At 47.0% G+C, this 12,437-nt stretch overlaps 2 protein-coding genes across 2 annotated transcripts in view; one reads left to right on the top strand and one right to left on the bottom strand.

Annotated features, from left to right (window-relative positions):
- Window positions 1–9,746, bottom strand: part of lama1 (laminin, alpha 1) — a 23,828-nt gene extending 14,082 nt beyond the window's left edge. The window contains exons 1-21 of the mRNA XM_068737074.1: window positions 9,607–9,746; window positions 8,999–9,111; window positions 8,798–8,849; window positions 8,507–8,697; window positions 7,615–7,794; window positions 7,441–7,530; window positions 6,824–6,941; window positions 5,579–5,757; window positions 5,401–5,494; window positions 5,132–5,289; window positions 4,538–4,678; window positions 4,217–4,372; window positions 3,941–4,042; window positions 3,642–3,856; window positions 2,945–3,056; window positions 1,834–1,944; window positions 1,600–1,727; window positions 1,429–1,515; window positions 1,007–1,218; window positions 308–414; window positions 1–179 (exon numbers count right to left, since the gene is read on the bottom strand). The exon at window positions 1–179 is cut by the window's left edge and continues 2 nt beyond it. Coding sequence (XP_068593175.1) covers window positions 1–179; window positions 308–414; window positions 1,007–1,218; window positions 1,429–1,515; window positions 1,600–1,727; window positions 1,834–1,944; window positions 2,945–3,056; window positions 3,642–3,856; window positions 3,941–4,042; window positions 4,217–4,372; window positions 4,538–4,678; window positions 5,132–5,289; window positions 5,401–5,494; window positions 5,579–5,757; window positions 6,824–6,941; window positions 7,441–7,530; window positions 7,615–7,794; window positions 8,507–8,602 — 2,465 coding nt within the window. The 5' untranslated portion in view covers window positions 8,603–8,697; window positions 8,798–8,849; window positions 8,999–9,111; window positions 9,607–9,746. The remainder of the gene's footprint in view (window positions 180–307; window positions 415–1,006; window positions 1,219–1,428; window positions 1,516–1,599; window positions 1,728–1,833; window positions 1,945–2,944; window positions 3,057–3,641; window positions 3,857–3,940; window positions 4,043–4,216; window positions 4,373–4,537; window positions 4,679–5,131; window positions 5,290–5,400; window positions 5,495–5,578; window positions 5,758–6,823; window positions 6,942–7,440; window positions 7,531–7,614; window positions 7,795–8,506; window positions 8,698–8,797; window positions 8,850–8,998; window positions 9,112–9,606) is intronic.
- Window positions 2,003–2,938, top strand: LOC137892142 (uncharacterized; the record flags this gene model as incomplete). The annotated part of the gene is made up of 1 exon (XM_068737071.1): window positions 2,003–2,938. A coding segment is annotated over one exon (936 nt), but the record flags the coding sequence as incomplete, so codon positions are not given.
- Window positions 9,747–12,437: the final 2,691 nt, after the last annotated feature.

Here is a 12,437-nt window from a genome sequence, read left to right as displayed (position 1 = left end):
GTGCAGCCGTCGGCACGGAAACCGTAGTAACCACGGCTACAGCGGTCACAGGTATCTCCGGACACGCCCTCCGCACACCGGCACCGCCCCTCCTCGTCACATGACTCAGAGACGGATCCTGATCGGTTGCAGCCACAGGCCCCACATCCCTCCTGACTCTGCAGCCCGAAAAACCCAGACTGAAAAAAAAACATTTAAACATCAATAAGAGAGATGTGATCAAACAGGAAACACAGCTGGTCTGAACGCACCCATGGTCCCCTGTTGGTAGTGTAGTTGTGTCTGTGTATGTATGTATGTGTCTCACCTGGCAGCGGTCACAGGTGAGTCCCGTCACGTTCTCTCTGCAGGAACACTGTCCTGTTGTGACATCACACACACTGGAGACGGCACCGCTGACATCACAGCCACACTCTGAGAGAGAGACAGAGACAGACAGACAGACAGACAGACAGACAGAGACAGACAGACAGACAGAGAGAGACAGACAGACAGACAGACAGAGAGACAGAGAGAGAGACAGACAGACAGACAGACAGAGAGAGAGACAGACAGACAGACAGACAGACAGGGAGAGAGAGAGACAAGGAGAGAGAGAGAGACAGAGAGAGACAGACAGTTTTTGAAGGATTAAAACGTTCTGCTCACACTTTAAACAACTACAACTCCCATGAGTCTTTGCTTAACTCAATGTTCTTCATGGATCAGTCTCTTTGAGGTTATTGTTACTAAAGTAGTCATGTGACAGCAGAACAAAGAGGTCAGAGGGCAAACCTGAACTGGATTTGAACAGATCAACATTCCTGCTGCTACAAATACAAAGCTGTGTGTGTGTGTGTGTGTGTGTGTGTGTGAATTCCTGAGCCAGTTGAACCTTCAGTATTTTGTTCACCTTATTCAAACCGACCAATCAGATCTCAGCTCTGAATCAGCAGGAATTGAGCTTCATTACAGACTCCATGTCTGCCTGTCTGTCTGTCTGTTTGTCTGTGTGTGTGTGTCTCACCCCGACAGTCCTTTACTTGTACTGCGTCTCCATAGTAACCAGGCTGACAGACCTCACAGTGTCTCCCGGCGGTGTTGTCGAGACAACGGAGACACTCCCCGGTGACGGTGTCACAGTGTCCTGCTTCGCCGACGTCCACATTACCGTTGCACTCGCAGCGGACACAGGCCCCGCCCACCACCTGTGGGTTACCGTAGAAACCGCTGGCGCACCTGGAGACACGGACATGACACGTCACAAGACACGTCACAAGACACGTCACATGACACGTCACAAGACACGTCACAAGACACGTCACAAGACACATGACCACATCACACGACAGATGACCACGTTACAGGACACGTCTATGACAGGCATCACACAGCGGGGTTCGTGGCCTCCCGATTGGTGAAATAGAACCCCTGGCCTGCCGTCCTCACCTCTCACAACTGAGTCCTGTGTATCCGTCCCGACACTGGTCACATGACACCTGGCCGGACGTGTCCAACACGCAGGTGGGGCTGAAACTGGAGTACAACGACAGGTGTGTTTATTACGTCCTCTGGACAAACAATAAAGGTTTATTTTGAAAGGGTGGCGGTGAGACGGACCTGTTGGACGGCTCCGTCAGAGGACACGGACACAGGCGACAGTCCCCTGCTGTCCCCTCTGTGGCATCGCCATAGAAACCAGGAAGACAGTGGTCACACTGAGGACCGGTGGTGTTGTGGGTACAACCCTGAGGACAGACGGACACGGTTCACAGGTGAGTCTTCAATCTTCATTCTTTAGTCTTTATTCTTCATTCTTTGTTGTTTATCTGTTTTCTTTGAGTTCAGACTCACCAAACAAACCCCGTCGAGGTCACACTCCGCTGCGTGGTCGTTACACTCACACTGCATACAGTTTCCTCCAAACAAAACTCCTCCCACTCTGTAGAACCCTGAGAGACACAACTACAATACAAAGCACACACTACATTACATAGTGTACAGTATCAACAGTGCTAACAGTACTAACAGTACTAACAGTGCTAAGAGTACTAACAGTACTAACACTACTAGCAGTATTAACAGTGCTAACAGTACTAGCAGTACTAACAGTGCTAACACTACTAACAGTACTAATAGTGCTAACACTACTAAAAGTACTAGCAGTGCTAACACTACTAACAGTACTAGCAGCACTAGCAGTACTAACAGTGCTAACACTACTAACAGTACTAACAGTACAAGCAGTACTAACACTACTGGCAGTATTAACAGTGCTAACAGTACTAGTAGTACTAGAAGTGCTAACAGTACTAATAGTACTAGCAGTACTAACACTAATAACAGTACTAATAGTACTAGCAGTACCAACACTAATAACAGTACTAACAGTACTAGCAGTACTAACAGTGCTAACACTACTAACAGTACTAACAGTACTAGCAGTGCTAACACTACTAACAGTGCTAACACTACTAACAGTACTAGCAGTACTAACACTACTCGCAGTATTAACAGTGCTAACAGTACTAGCAGTACTACAAGTGCTAACACTACTAACAGTACTAGCAGTACTAACACTAATAACAGTACTAACAGTACTAGCACTACTAACAGTGCTAACACGACTAACAGTACTAACAGTAGTAGCAGTACTAACACTATTAACAGCGCTAACAGTACTAGCAGTACTAGCAGTACTAGCACTACTAACAGTGCTAACAGTACTAGCAGTACTACAAGTGCTAACACTACTAACAGTACTAGCAGTACTAACACTAATAACAGTGCTAACAGTACTAGCAGTACTAACAGTGCTAACACGACTAACAGTACTAACAGTAGTAGCAGTACTAACACTATTAACAGCGCTAACAGTACTAGCAGTACTAACACTACTAGTAGTATTAACAGTACTAACAGTACTAGCAGTGCTAACACTACTAACAGTACTAGCAGTACATACCTCACAGGAAGTGCCACTGTAACCCCACGGACATTCACACGTCTCCACAGCAACCGCCTGACGACCAGAGACTGTACCAGAGTCAGCAATGTCCAGAGACACTGAACCTAGACTGAAAGACAGACAGACAGAGACAGACAGAGAGACAGACAGACAGAGAGAGACAGAGAGAGAAACAGACAGACAGACAGACAGACAGACAGAGAGAGACAGAGAGAGAAACAGACAGACAGAGAGAGACAGAGAGAGAAACAGACAGACAGAGAGAGACAGAGAGAGAAACAGACAGACAGAGAGAGAAACAGACAGACAGAGAGAGAAACAGACAGACAGACAGTTGACAGAGACATTAGTTTTTTGAAACATAGACCACAGCTGAGGACTTAAACAGAGACCTGGTTATACAAGGACTTAATAACTCGTAGAACATGGTCATAAACCTTCTCCAAGTCCACCAAACACATCCAGACTAACTGGACAAACTGTCCCGATCGCTCCAGGATCCCTGCAGGAGTAAACAGCTGGTCCACTGATCTAGGACCCTTTCTCAGGGAGGTTGGTACCTCGATAGCTGGAATTTAACCTCTAGACCCCTTCTTTAAAACATGTTGACCACTACCCAGTCTGCCAGTCCTCAGGTGCCCCCCCGAACGTCCAATAGACCCTAAAGAATCAACCAAGACCAGATGGTTCTCACCGTATCGGCCCTTCGGTGGAGGCGTTCAGGTGAACCCTGACCCTCAGTGATGTCACCTCGGCCAGGACTGACAGCAGGTCGTCACGGGCGACGGGAACACCTGTCTGGAGGTCCAGGAACCTCTGCGGGGACATCGTCACGGCAACCGAGCGCTCAGCCAGCTCGGAGAGGAAGAGGAGGAGAGGAGGAGAGAGACGAAGAGCTCGACCGTTCCCCTGGAGACAAGGGGGGGGGGGTCAGTCTGGGTGTTGTAGTCCCTTATGGTAAACCTGAACTACATTGTTATTGTTTCTCCTCACCTCAATGATGATGTCAGAGTGGACGGGCAGAGAATGGTCTTCATTGTCCAATGGGACGTCATAGACCACCGAGTAGTTCAGGGAACCTCCGAAAGAAACCAGCTGGTGACAGACAGACAAACAAACAGACAGACAGAGAGACAGACAAAGAGAGACAGACAAACAGACAGACAGGCAGAGACAGAGAGACAGACAGACAGAGAGACAGACAGACAGACGATCAGGTTGCTGTTGACTGAGTGATGTTTAATGAATGTTTAACAAGTGGTGACTCACCTTGTTGCCTAGAAAACTGTCGGGCGCCGCCCACGACAGCACCTGTTGGTGGGCGTGGCCAGAGGAGTTGTTGGGGATGGGGAGGTCGTTGCCGTGGACGACATGGGGGGTGTGGAGGGACTGAGAGGGGCGGAGCCAAGCATCTGTATGAAATACCTGAAAAAGAAAATATAAGAAAATATCAGAGATACTACAATATCCTGCGGTGGTACCTGAGTATAGGTGTGTATTTGTGTATCTGAGTACAGGTGTGTGTTTGTGTTTGTGTACCTGAGTACAGGTGTGTGTTTGTGTAGCTGGGTGCAGGTGTGTCTCTGTTACCTGAGCTCTGGACCAGGTGGAGCTCTCACAGACGTCCGACACACCGAAGCAGAAACAGTCGGTGCAACCGAGCAGGTGACTCGCCTGCAGGTTGTAGAAACCTGGTTTACATAGATCACAGTGAGCCCCCATCACGTTTACCTGAGGAGGAGAGAACAGGTGAGAGGTCAGAGAACAGGTGAGAACAGGTGAGACATCAGAGAACAGGTGAGAACAGGTGAGACATCAGAGAACAGGTGAGACATCAGAGAACAGGTGAGAACAGGTGAGACATCAGAGAACAGGTGAGAACAGGTGAGAGGTCAGAGAACAGGTGAGAACAGGTGAGACATCAGAGAACAGGTGAGACATCAGAGAACAGTTGAGAACAGGTGAGAGGTCAGAGAACAGGTGAGAACAGGTGAGACATCAGAGAACAGGTGAGACATCAGAGAACAGGTGAGAACAGGTGAGAGGTCAGAGAACAGGTGAGAACAGGTGAGACATCAGAGAACAGGTGAGAACAGGTGAAAGCGTCTGCTAAATGACAGTAATGAAAATGTAACGTAACAGGTGAGACCCTGGTGCTGTCCAGTATAACATCAGTGGGTTTACCTTGCAGGTACAGATGTTGCAGGGGTCTGTGTTGGTGCTGCCGGACAGGTGACACTCACAGCGAGAGCACTGAGGGAAGTCTCTGTATCCAAACGCACAGCGGTCACACCGCCGACCTGTGAAACCCTGCTGACACACACACTGTCCTGCAGACACACCTGTACACACAACACACAGCTACGATGAGGATTTACATGAAGGTAATAATACAACAACAACAACAGTAATACTACTACCAGTAATAATACTATAGTAATAATAGCAGTGACCTGTCTGTGTGCCGTCTCTGGTGCAGACTGAAGACTCTGATCCACTCAGATCACAGTTACACTCGACACAAGGAGAGTCTGAATATGGAGAAACCTACACACAAGCATTTAGACAATTATATGATGTATTATATCATTTCAGCAGGTCTGTAGTATTGTTTGCAGTATTTTTCAGTACCTCAGCAGGTCTGTAGTATCCGGCGCTGCAGGTCTCACAGTTGATGCCAGCGGTGTTTTGTTGACAGGTGATACAGACTCCGCCCCCTTCACGAACGCCGCGAGTGTTTAAACTCAGAAACAGTTCAGAGATGGTCTGATTGTAGAAACAGTCCACTGCTTTGTTGTGACAGTTACACTCTGAGAGACAGACGGGTAGAGAGAGACAGGTAGAGAGAGAGAGACAGGTGGAGGGAGACAGACGGGTAGAGAGAGACAGGTAGAGACAGACGGGTGGAGAGACAGACAGGTAGAGAGAGACAGACAGGTAGAGAGAGAGACAGACAGGTGGAGAGAGACAGGTAGAGAGAGAGAGACAGGTGGAGAGAGACAGACAGGTAGAGAAAGACAGGTAGAGAGAGAGAGACAGGTGGAGAGAGACAGACAGGTAGAGAAAGACAGGTAGAGAGAGAGAGACAGGTGGAGAGAGACAGACAGGTGGAGAGAGACAGACAGGTACAGAGAGAGACAGGTGGAGATAGACAGACAGGTAGAGATAGAGAGACAGGTGGAGAGAGAGACAGTTGGAGAGAGACAGACGGGTAGAGAGAGACAGGTAGAGACAGACAGGTGGAGAGACAGACAGGTAGAGAGAGACAGGTAGAGAGAGAGAGACAGGTGGAGAGAGACAGACAGGTAGAGACAGACAGGTAGAGAGAGAGACAGGTGAAGAGAGACAGACAGGTAGAGAGAGACAGACAGGTAGAGAGAGAGACAGACAGGTGGAGAGAGACAGGTAGAGAGAGAGAGAAACAGGTGGAGAGAAAGACAGTTGGAGAGAGACAGACAGGTAGAGAGAGACAGGTAGAGAGAGACAGGTGGAGAGAGACAGACAGGTAGAGAGAGAGACAGGTGGAGATAGACAGACAGGTAGAGATAGAGAGACAGGTGGAGAGAGAGAGACAGGTGAAGAGAGACAGACAGGTAGAGAGAGACAGACAGGTAGAGAGAGAGACAGACAGGTGGAGAGAGACAGGTAGAGAGAGAGAGACAGGTGGAGAGAAAGACAGTTGGAGAGAGACAGACAGGTGGAGAGAGAGACAGACAGGTGGAGAGAGACAGGTAGAGAGAGAGAGAGACAGGTGGAGAGAAAGACAGTTGGAGAGAGACAGACAGGAGACAGACAGGTGGATTGTTTGTTTTGAAACAAACAATCAGTGTGTTTAAAAAAGTGTTTCTATTTTTCTGTCCACTCCGTGTTTCTTACCTTCACAGGTGTTTCCCTCGGAGACGGTCCCGGGTTGCCATGGCTGCTGGTGGTAACCGGGGCAACACTGGTCACAGCTCTCTCCACAGGTGTTGTGTTCACACACACACTGCAGCTTCTGTTCACACACACACACACACACACACACACACACACACACACACACACACACACACACACACACACACACACACACACACACACACACACAGGTTAAAGGTAGTGTTTAGAACACTGAGCAGGTAAATGTGGCGACCATGGCTCATGGGGAAGAGAGGTAAACAGTGGAGGAGATGTACAGGTGAACAGGTAAACAAGTGAACAGGTAAACAAGTGTACAGGTAAACAGGTGTACAGGTGAACAGGTGTACAGGTGAACAGGGTACAGGTGAACAGGTAAACAGGTGAACAGGTGAACAGGTGAGCAGGTGTACAGGTAAACAGGTGAACAGGTACACAGGTGAACAGGTACACAGGTGAACAGGTAAACAGGTGTACAGGTAAACGGGTGAACAGGTACACAGGTGAACAGGTACACAGGTGAACAGGTAAACAGGTGTACAGGTGAACAGGTGAACAGGTGTACAGGTGTACAGGTGAACAGGTGAACAGGTTACCTTGGTAACTTGGTCCAGCGGGCAGCTCTGGGCGTGGCCATAACAGATACACATCCCCCCCACAGAGATGTCTTTGATGGAGTAATAGTACTGAGAGACATAAAGTAACATAAACATAAAGTTAAACGTGTTCAAACATCCACATCTGTCTCTCTCTCTAGCAGCCTGTCTCACCCTCCTGGTGACGATGGGGTCAATCTCTCGGGGGTCGCGGGTACTCAGCGTCATCAGGTCGGCATTGAGCGTTCTGATTCGCTGAAGCTTCAGTCGGAGGAAACGAGCTGACGTGAAGTTCAGCAGTTCAGCGGTCAAATCATCGGCTCCGGGTCGGCTGTTAATCAGTGAGGTGTGAATCTGGGACAGAGAGACAGGTACAGAGAGAGAGAGAGAGAGAGAGAGACAGGTCAGAGCCAGACAGGTACTGAGACAGACAGGTACAGAGAGACAGGTACAGACAGAGACGGGTCAGAGGGAGACAGAGACGGGTCAGAGGGAGACAGATTAGTGAGCGACAGGTACAGAGGGAGAGAGACGGGTCAGAGGGAGACAGGTACAGAGGGAGAGACGGGTACAAAGAGAGACAGGTCAGAGAGAGACAGGTACAGAGAGAGACGGGCACAGGGAGAGAGACGGGAACAGCGAGAGAGACAGGTACAAAGAGAGACGGGTACAGAGAGAGACGGGTACAGAGAGAGACGGGTACAGAGAGAGAGACGGGCACAGAGAGAGAGACAGGTACAAAGAGAGACGGGTACAGAGAGAGACAGGTACAGAGAGAGACTGGCACAGAGAGAGAGACGGGCACAGAGAGAGAGACAGGTACAAAGAGAGACGGGTACAGAGAGAGACGGGTAGAGAGAGACGGGCACAGAGAGAGAGACAGGTACAAAGAGAGACGGGTACAGAGAGAGACAGGTACAAAGAGAGACGGGTACAGAGAGAGACAGGTACAGAGAGAGACGGGTACAGAGAGAGACAGGTACAGAGAGAGACGGGCACAGAGAGAGAGATAGGTACAAAGAGAGACAGGTCAGTGAAGGACGTCCAGACAGACAGCCTGTCTCACCTCTCCATGCTCCAGAGGGTTCAGTCTGGAGTAGTAAGACGTGCAGATAACCTCGGTGTCACTCTTGTAGGTCGGAGGACCGAGTCTCGGCGTCATGTTGTAACGAGACAAACACTCAGAGTCACTGATGGCGTAGAACTGCCACGGGTCAAACGTCACACCGTCCAGAGAGCGCTCCAGGATCCAGTTACCTGAGGGAGCAAGATAGGTCAGACAGAGACAGGTCAGAAAGACAGACAGGTCAGACAGAGAGACAGTCAGACGGACAGACAGACAGACAGCCAGCCTCACCTGGTCGAGGAGAGTTAGCTGCCTTGATGATGATGTAAGCGACCTGAAAGATCTGAACAGAAAAAAGAACAGGGGTTACAATCAGAGAGCAGGGGTTACATATATCCGTAAATCAGTGAGAGGTAGCTATGTCTATTTTGTGTGTGTGTGTGTGTGTGTGTGTGTGTATGTGTGTATATATCTATTTAAGTGTGTTATTACCTGTTTGAGGTCCAGCGTTATCGTGATCCAGTGAAACTGACGTCCGTTCTTGATACTCGGACTCTGCCACCAGTGATTCGTCCCATCGATGGCGTTTGTGATCGGATGACGTTCTGAACAACACAAACATCGTCAATATTTCCACTCACCTCCACTACCTCTCTAGATAGTACCTGTAACAGTTACAGGTACAACTGGATACAGCTTCCTGCTGCAGCCAGATGAGGCTACCTAGCTAACTAGCTACCCAGTTACCTAGCTACTCAACTATCCAGCTACCTAGCTAAGTAATTACTCAGCTAACTAGCTAGCTACCGAGCTACCCGGCTACCTAGGTACCCAGCTAATTAGCTACATCCTCCCTTTTGACCATGAAATGTAGATTCATCCTCTATTGGAAATAGTCCCCAACAATTTTCTACTGTTTGTTTGATAAAACCAAAATTACGAGCTGTTTGAGGAGATTACTGATTTCTTAAGCTTTTCGTCTTCAACCAATGCGTTTGTAGCAGGGAGGCAGACATTATTTATAGATGCACTAATATCTGTGTTGTGATTTGATGAAAGAAATACACCGGACTGGTCCTTCTGTGGTTCTGGTTCTGTACCTTTGGTCAGGATGGAGTTGGCATCACATCTCAGGCAATGTGGGTTCTTGATCTGTCGTCCTGGAACGTGTTCCACCAGTTTACAGTAAACTTCAGGTCCTGGATCTCCACACGTGGCGTTACTGCTGATCACAGCGTTACTGGCCAAGTTCAAGATGGCCGGGAACAGACCTGGAACACATAGCTAACCGTTAGCATCCTGAACAGACCTAGAACACACAGCTAACCGTTAGCACCCTGAACAGACCTGGAACACACAGCTAACCGTTAGCACCCTGAACAGACCTGGAACACACAGCTAACCGTTAGCATTCTGAACAGACCTGGAACACACAGCTAACCGTTAGCATTCTGAACAGACCTGGAACACACAGCTACCCGTTAGCATCCTGAACAGTCCTGGAACACACAGCTAACTGTAAAAAAATAATATTGATGATAAAGCCATAAATAATTATACTATTAATAATACTAACTAGAACATTTCTCAAGAAATTTTGATAGTGTGGCTACTAATGTCCGAAGATGTCGCAATATATATACACGCCAATATTACCAGTAGTATCGTTGAGGTTCAATTGAGATATAGCTTCTCTTTTTTCTGCATTTTAGATTCATACTCTTGGATTGAATCTTGTATTCGTGATGGACAGTCCACAAATGGCTCCCGTCATTTCTGTATTGCAGATATACACCTTTGTTTGAGAAGCCTTTGGAAATGATGGGAGCTAACTTGAGTTATATACCTTTGTTTGAGACACATACCTTTGTTTAAGATACATATCTTAGGAAATGATGGGAGCGTTTCTGTATTTGACATATACTTTTGTAAATGACATTTCTGCATTTGTGATGGAAAGACTTGAACTTGAGAGCAGCTATTGCTTCATAATAACACGTATAAGGCAAAAAAAAACATGAATCAAATCACCAAAATATTATCAACAAAGAAGAAAGACTCTGTCGAACGCATTGATATAATTTAACCAGAAATGGTGTATAAAGAGTAAAAACTGTGGGACTGGAAGCAAGTTGTTTAGAAAAATCAAAGAATACTTTTCATGCTCTACTCCACTCTGACCGAGATGTCATCACTCTAGCACTGAACGTTCCGTGCAATACACACCCATTATACAATCTGAAACGGACCCAAAATGTTCCTGAAACTTAATCTGTGACTTCATGAAAACTGTGCTAGCTATCAAAATGTCCTTTTGGCTCAATAAAGTGCAGCATTTTGTCTACGTCTTAAACTTCAAATAATTTTTCTACGTGAAAGTATGGCTGGTCAATATGGGCCCCGAAACCCCATTCAAGTGAATGGAGAAATTTTTATAACGGCTGGGCGAATCTCTGAGAAAAGTCATTGCACACGATTCCCAATCAGGCTGCACGTTTTGATGTATTTTTTGCGCAGGTGTTGGCAACGCTGTGTGAGGAGAAGCGCGGCAAAACTTTTTGCACGGAAGAAATAATAAACCTGCAGGATTATAGTCAGTGTGCTTTTGCACAGGCAGTTTTACTGTCTTTGTGCTACAAAGTCACACTGAACAAACATCTTTAATCTTCAGGACTTTCTAAATGATTTATCTATTTGACATTTGACATCCATGGTGTCTCTGATTTAACAAACTAAGGACCATTACCGTCTCTGTCCAGCAGAGGGAGTCCAACACCTCCACTGAAGAGTCATTTGTTCACAAACACCTGGACACTGTTGACGCCTCACACAGACGTCTCATGCAGACGAGGTCTGAAGGTCTCTGTGTTCCCACAACAAACTGTGTGTGTGTGTGTGTGTGTGTGTGTGCGTGAGAGACCACCTCGTTGATGTTATCACACCTCCACAGCTGATCACACACACAACAGAAATTAACATGTAAGTGTGTGTGTGATGGAATGTGTTGAGTCAGTGTGTTGATGTTCAGATTGACCTGTGACCCATCCCCCACCAACACACGCACACACAAAGAGATGAGGCCTTGTGGGGGGTTTTAGGGTTTTTGTAACTGGGGGGTAATTTAGGGGGTAGAGAGGAAGAGGGCGGAGTGTGATTGTTAACAGTAATAATACACACACACACACACACACACACACACACACACACACACACACACACACACACACACACACACTGATTGTTTCCCAGCACACAGTCTGTCTGAAGATCTTCATCAATATGTTGATCAGCTAGTAAATACACCCTCTACTGCAGTAAATACACCCTCTACTGCAGTAAATACACACTCTACTGCAGTAAATACACCCTCTACTGCAGTAAATACACACTCTACTGCAGTAGAAACACTTTACCGCAATACAAACAGACTCTACTGTAGTAGAAACACACTTTACTGCAATAGAAACACTTTACTGCAGTAGAAACCAGCAGTAAAAGCTTAAAGTAAGGAAGGCTGAAACATTTCAACTGAAATCATCAGAAGAACAATAGACTCAACACATAAACTCAGGGTCATCGTGACTCAAGGATTCACTACAACCTGTCTGTCTCTCCATGTGTGTCACTCACTACACAGACAGACAGCTGACGTTGTTACACAACACATTTCATTATTTTATGTCATTCATTCTGTCAAATTAAAAATGTAAATTAATCCAAAATGACACAAACTGGATGAAATCTGCTTGATATTTCTTTTAAAATATCAGCCACTCAAATGTTAAGCCTCAGCTCTGAGCCACTTGGAGCTAACAGCTAACAGAGCTAACAGATCACAAAACTAACTCAGAATAACTCATAGAACTCAGTAAAAGTTACAGTAGAGTAAATAGAAACTCTCTCACCTCTCTGTTGAGCTTCAGTCTCCATC

Source organism: Cebidichthys violaceus, unplaced genomic scaffold (genome assembly GCF_023349555.1).
Source record: "Cebidichthys violaceus isolate CVI_PGR_0920_01 unplaced genomic scaffold, fCebVio1.0.p SCAF_76, whole genome shotgun sequence".
Lineage (NCBI taxonomy): Eukaryota > Metazoa > Chordata > Actinopteri > Perciformes > Stichaeidae > Cebidichthys > Cebidichthys violaceus.
Note: the sequence above shows the minus strand (reverse complement) of the source record. Positions and strands in the feature narration are given on the sequence as shown.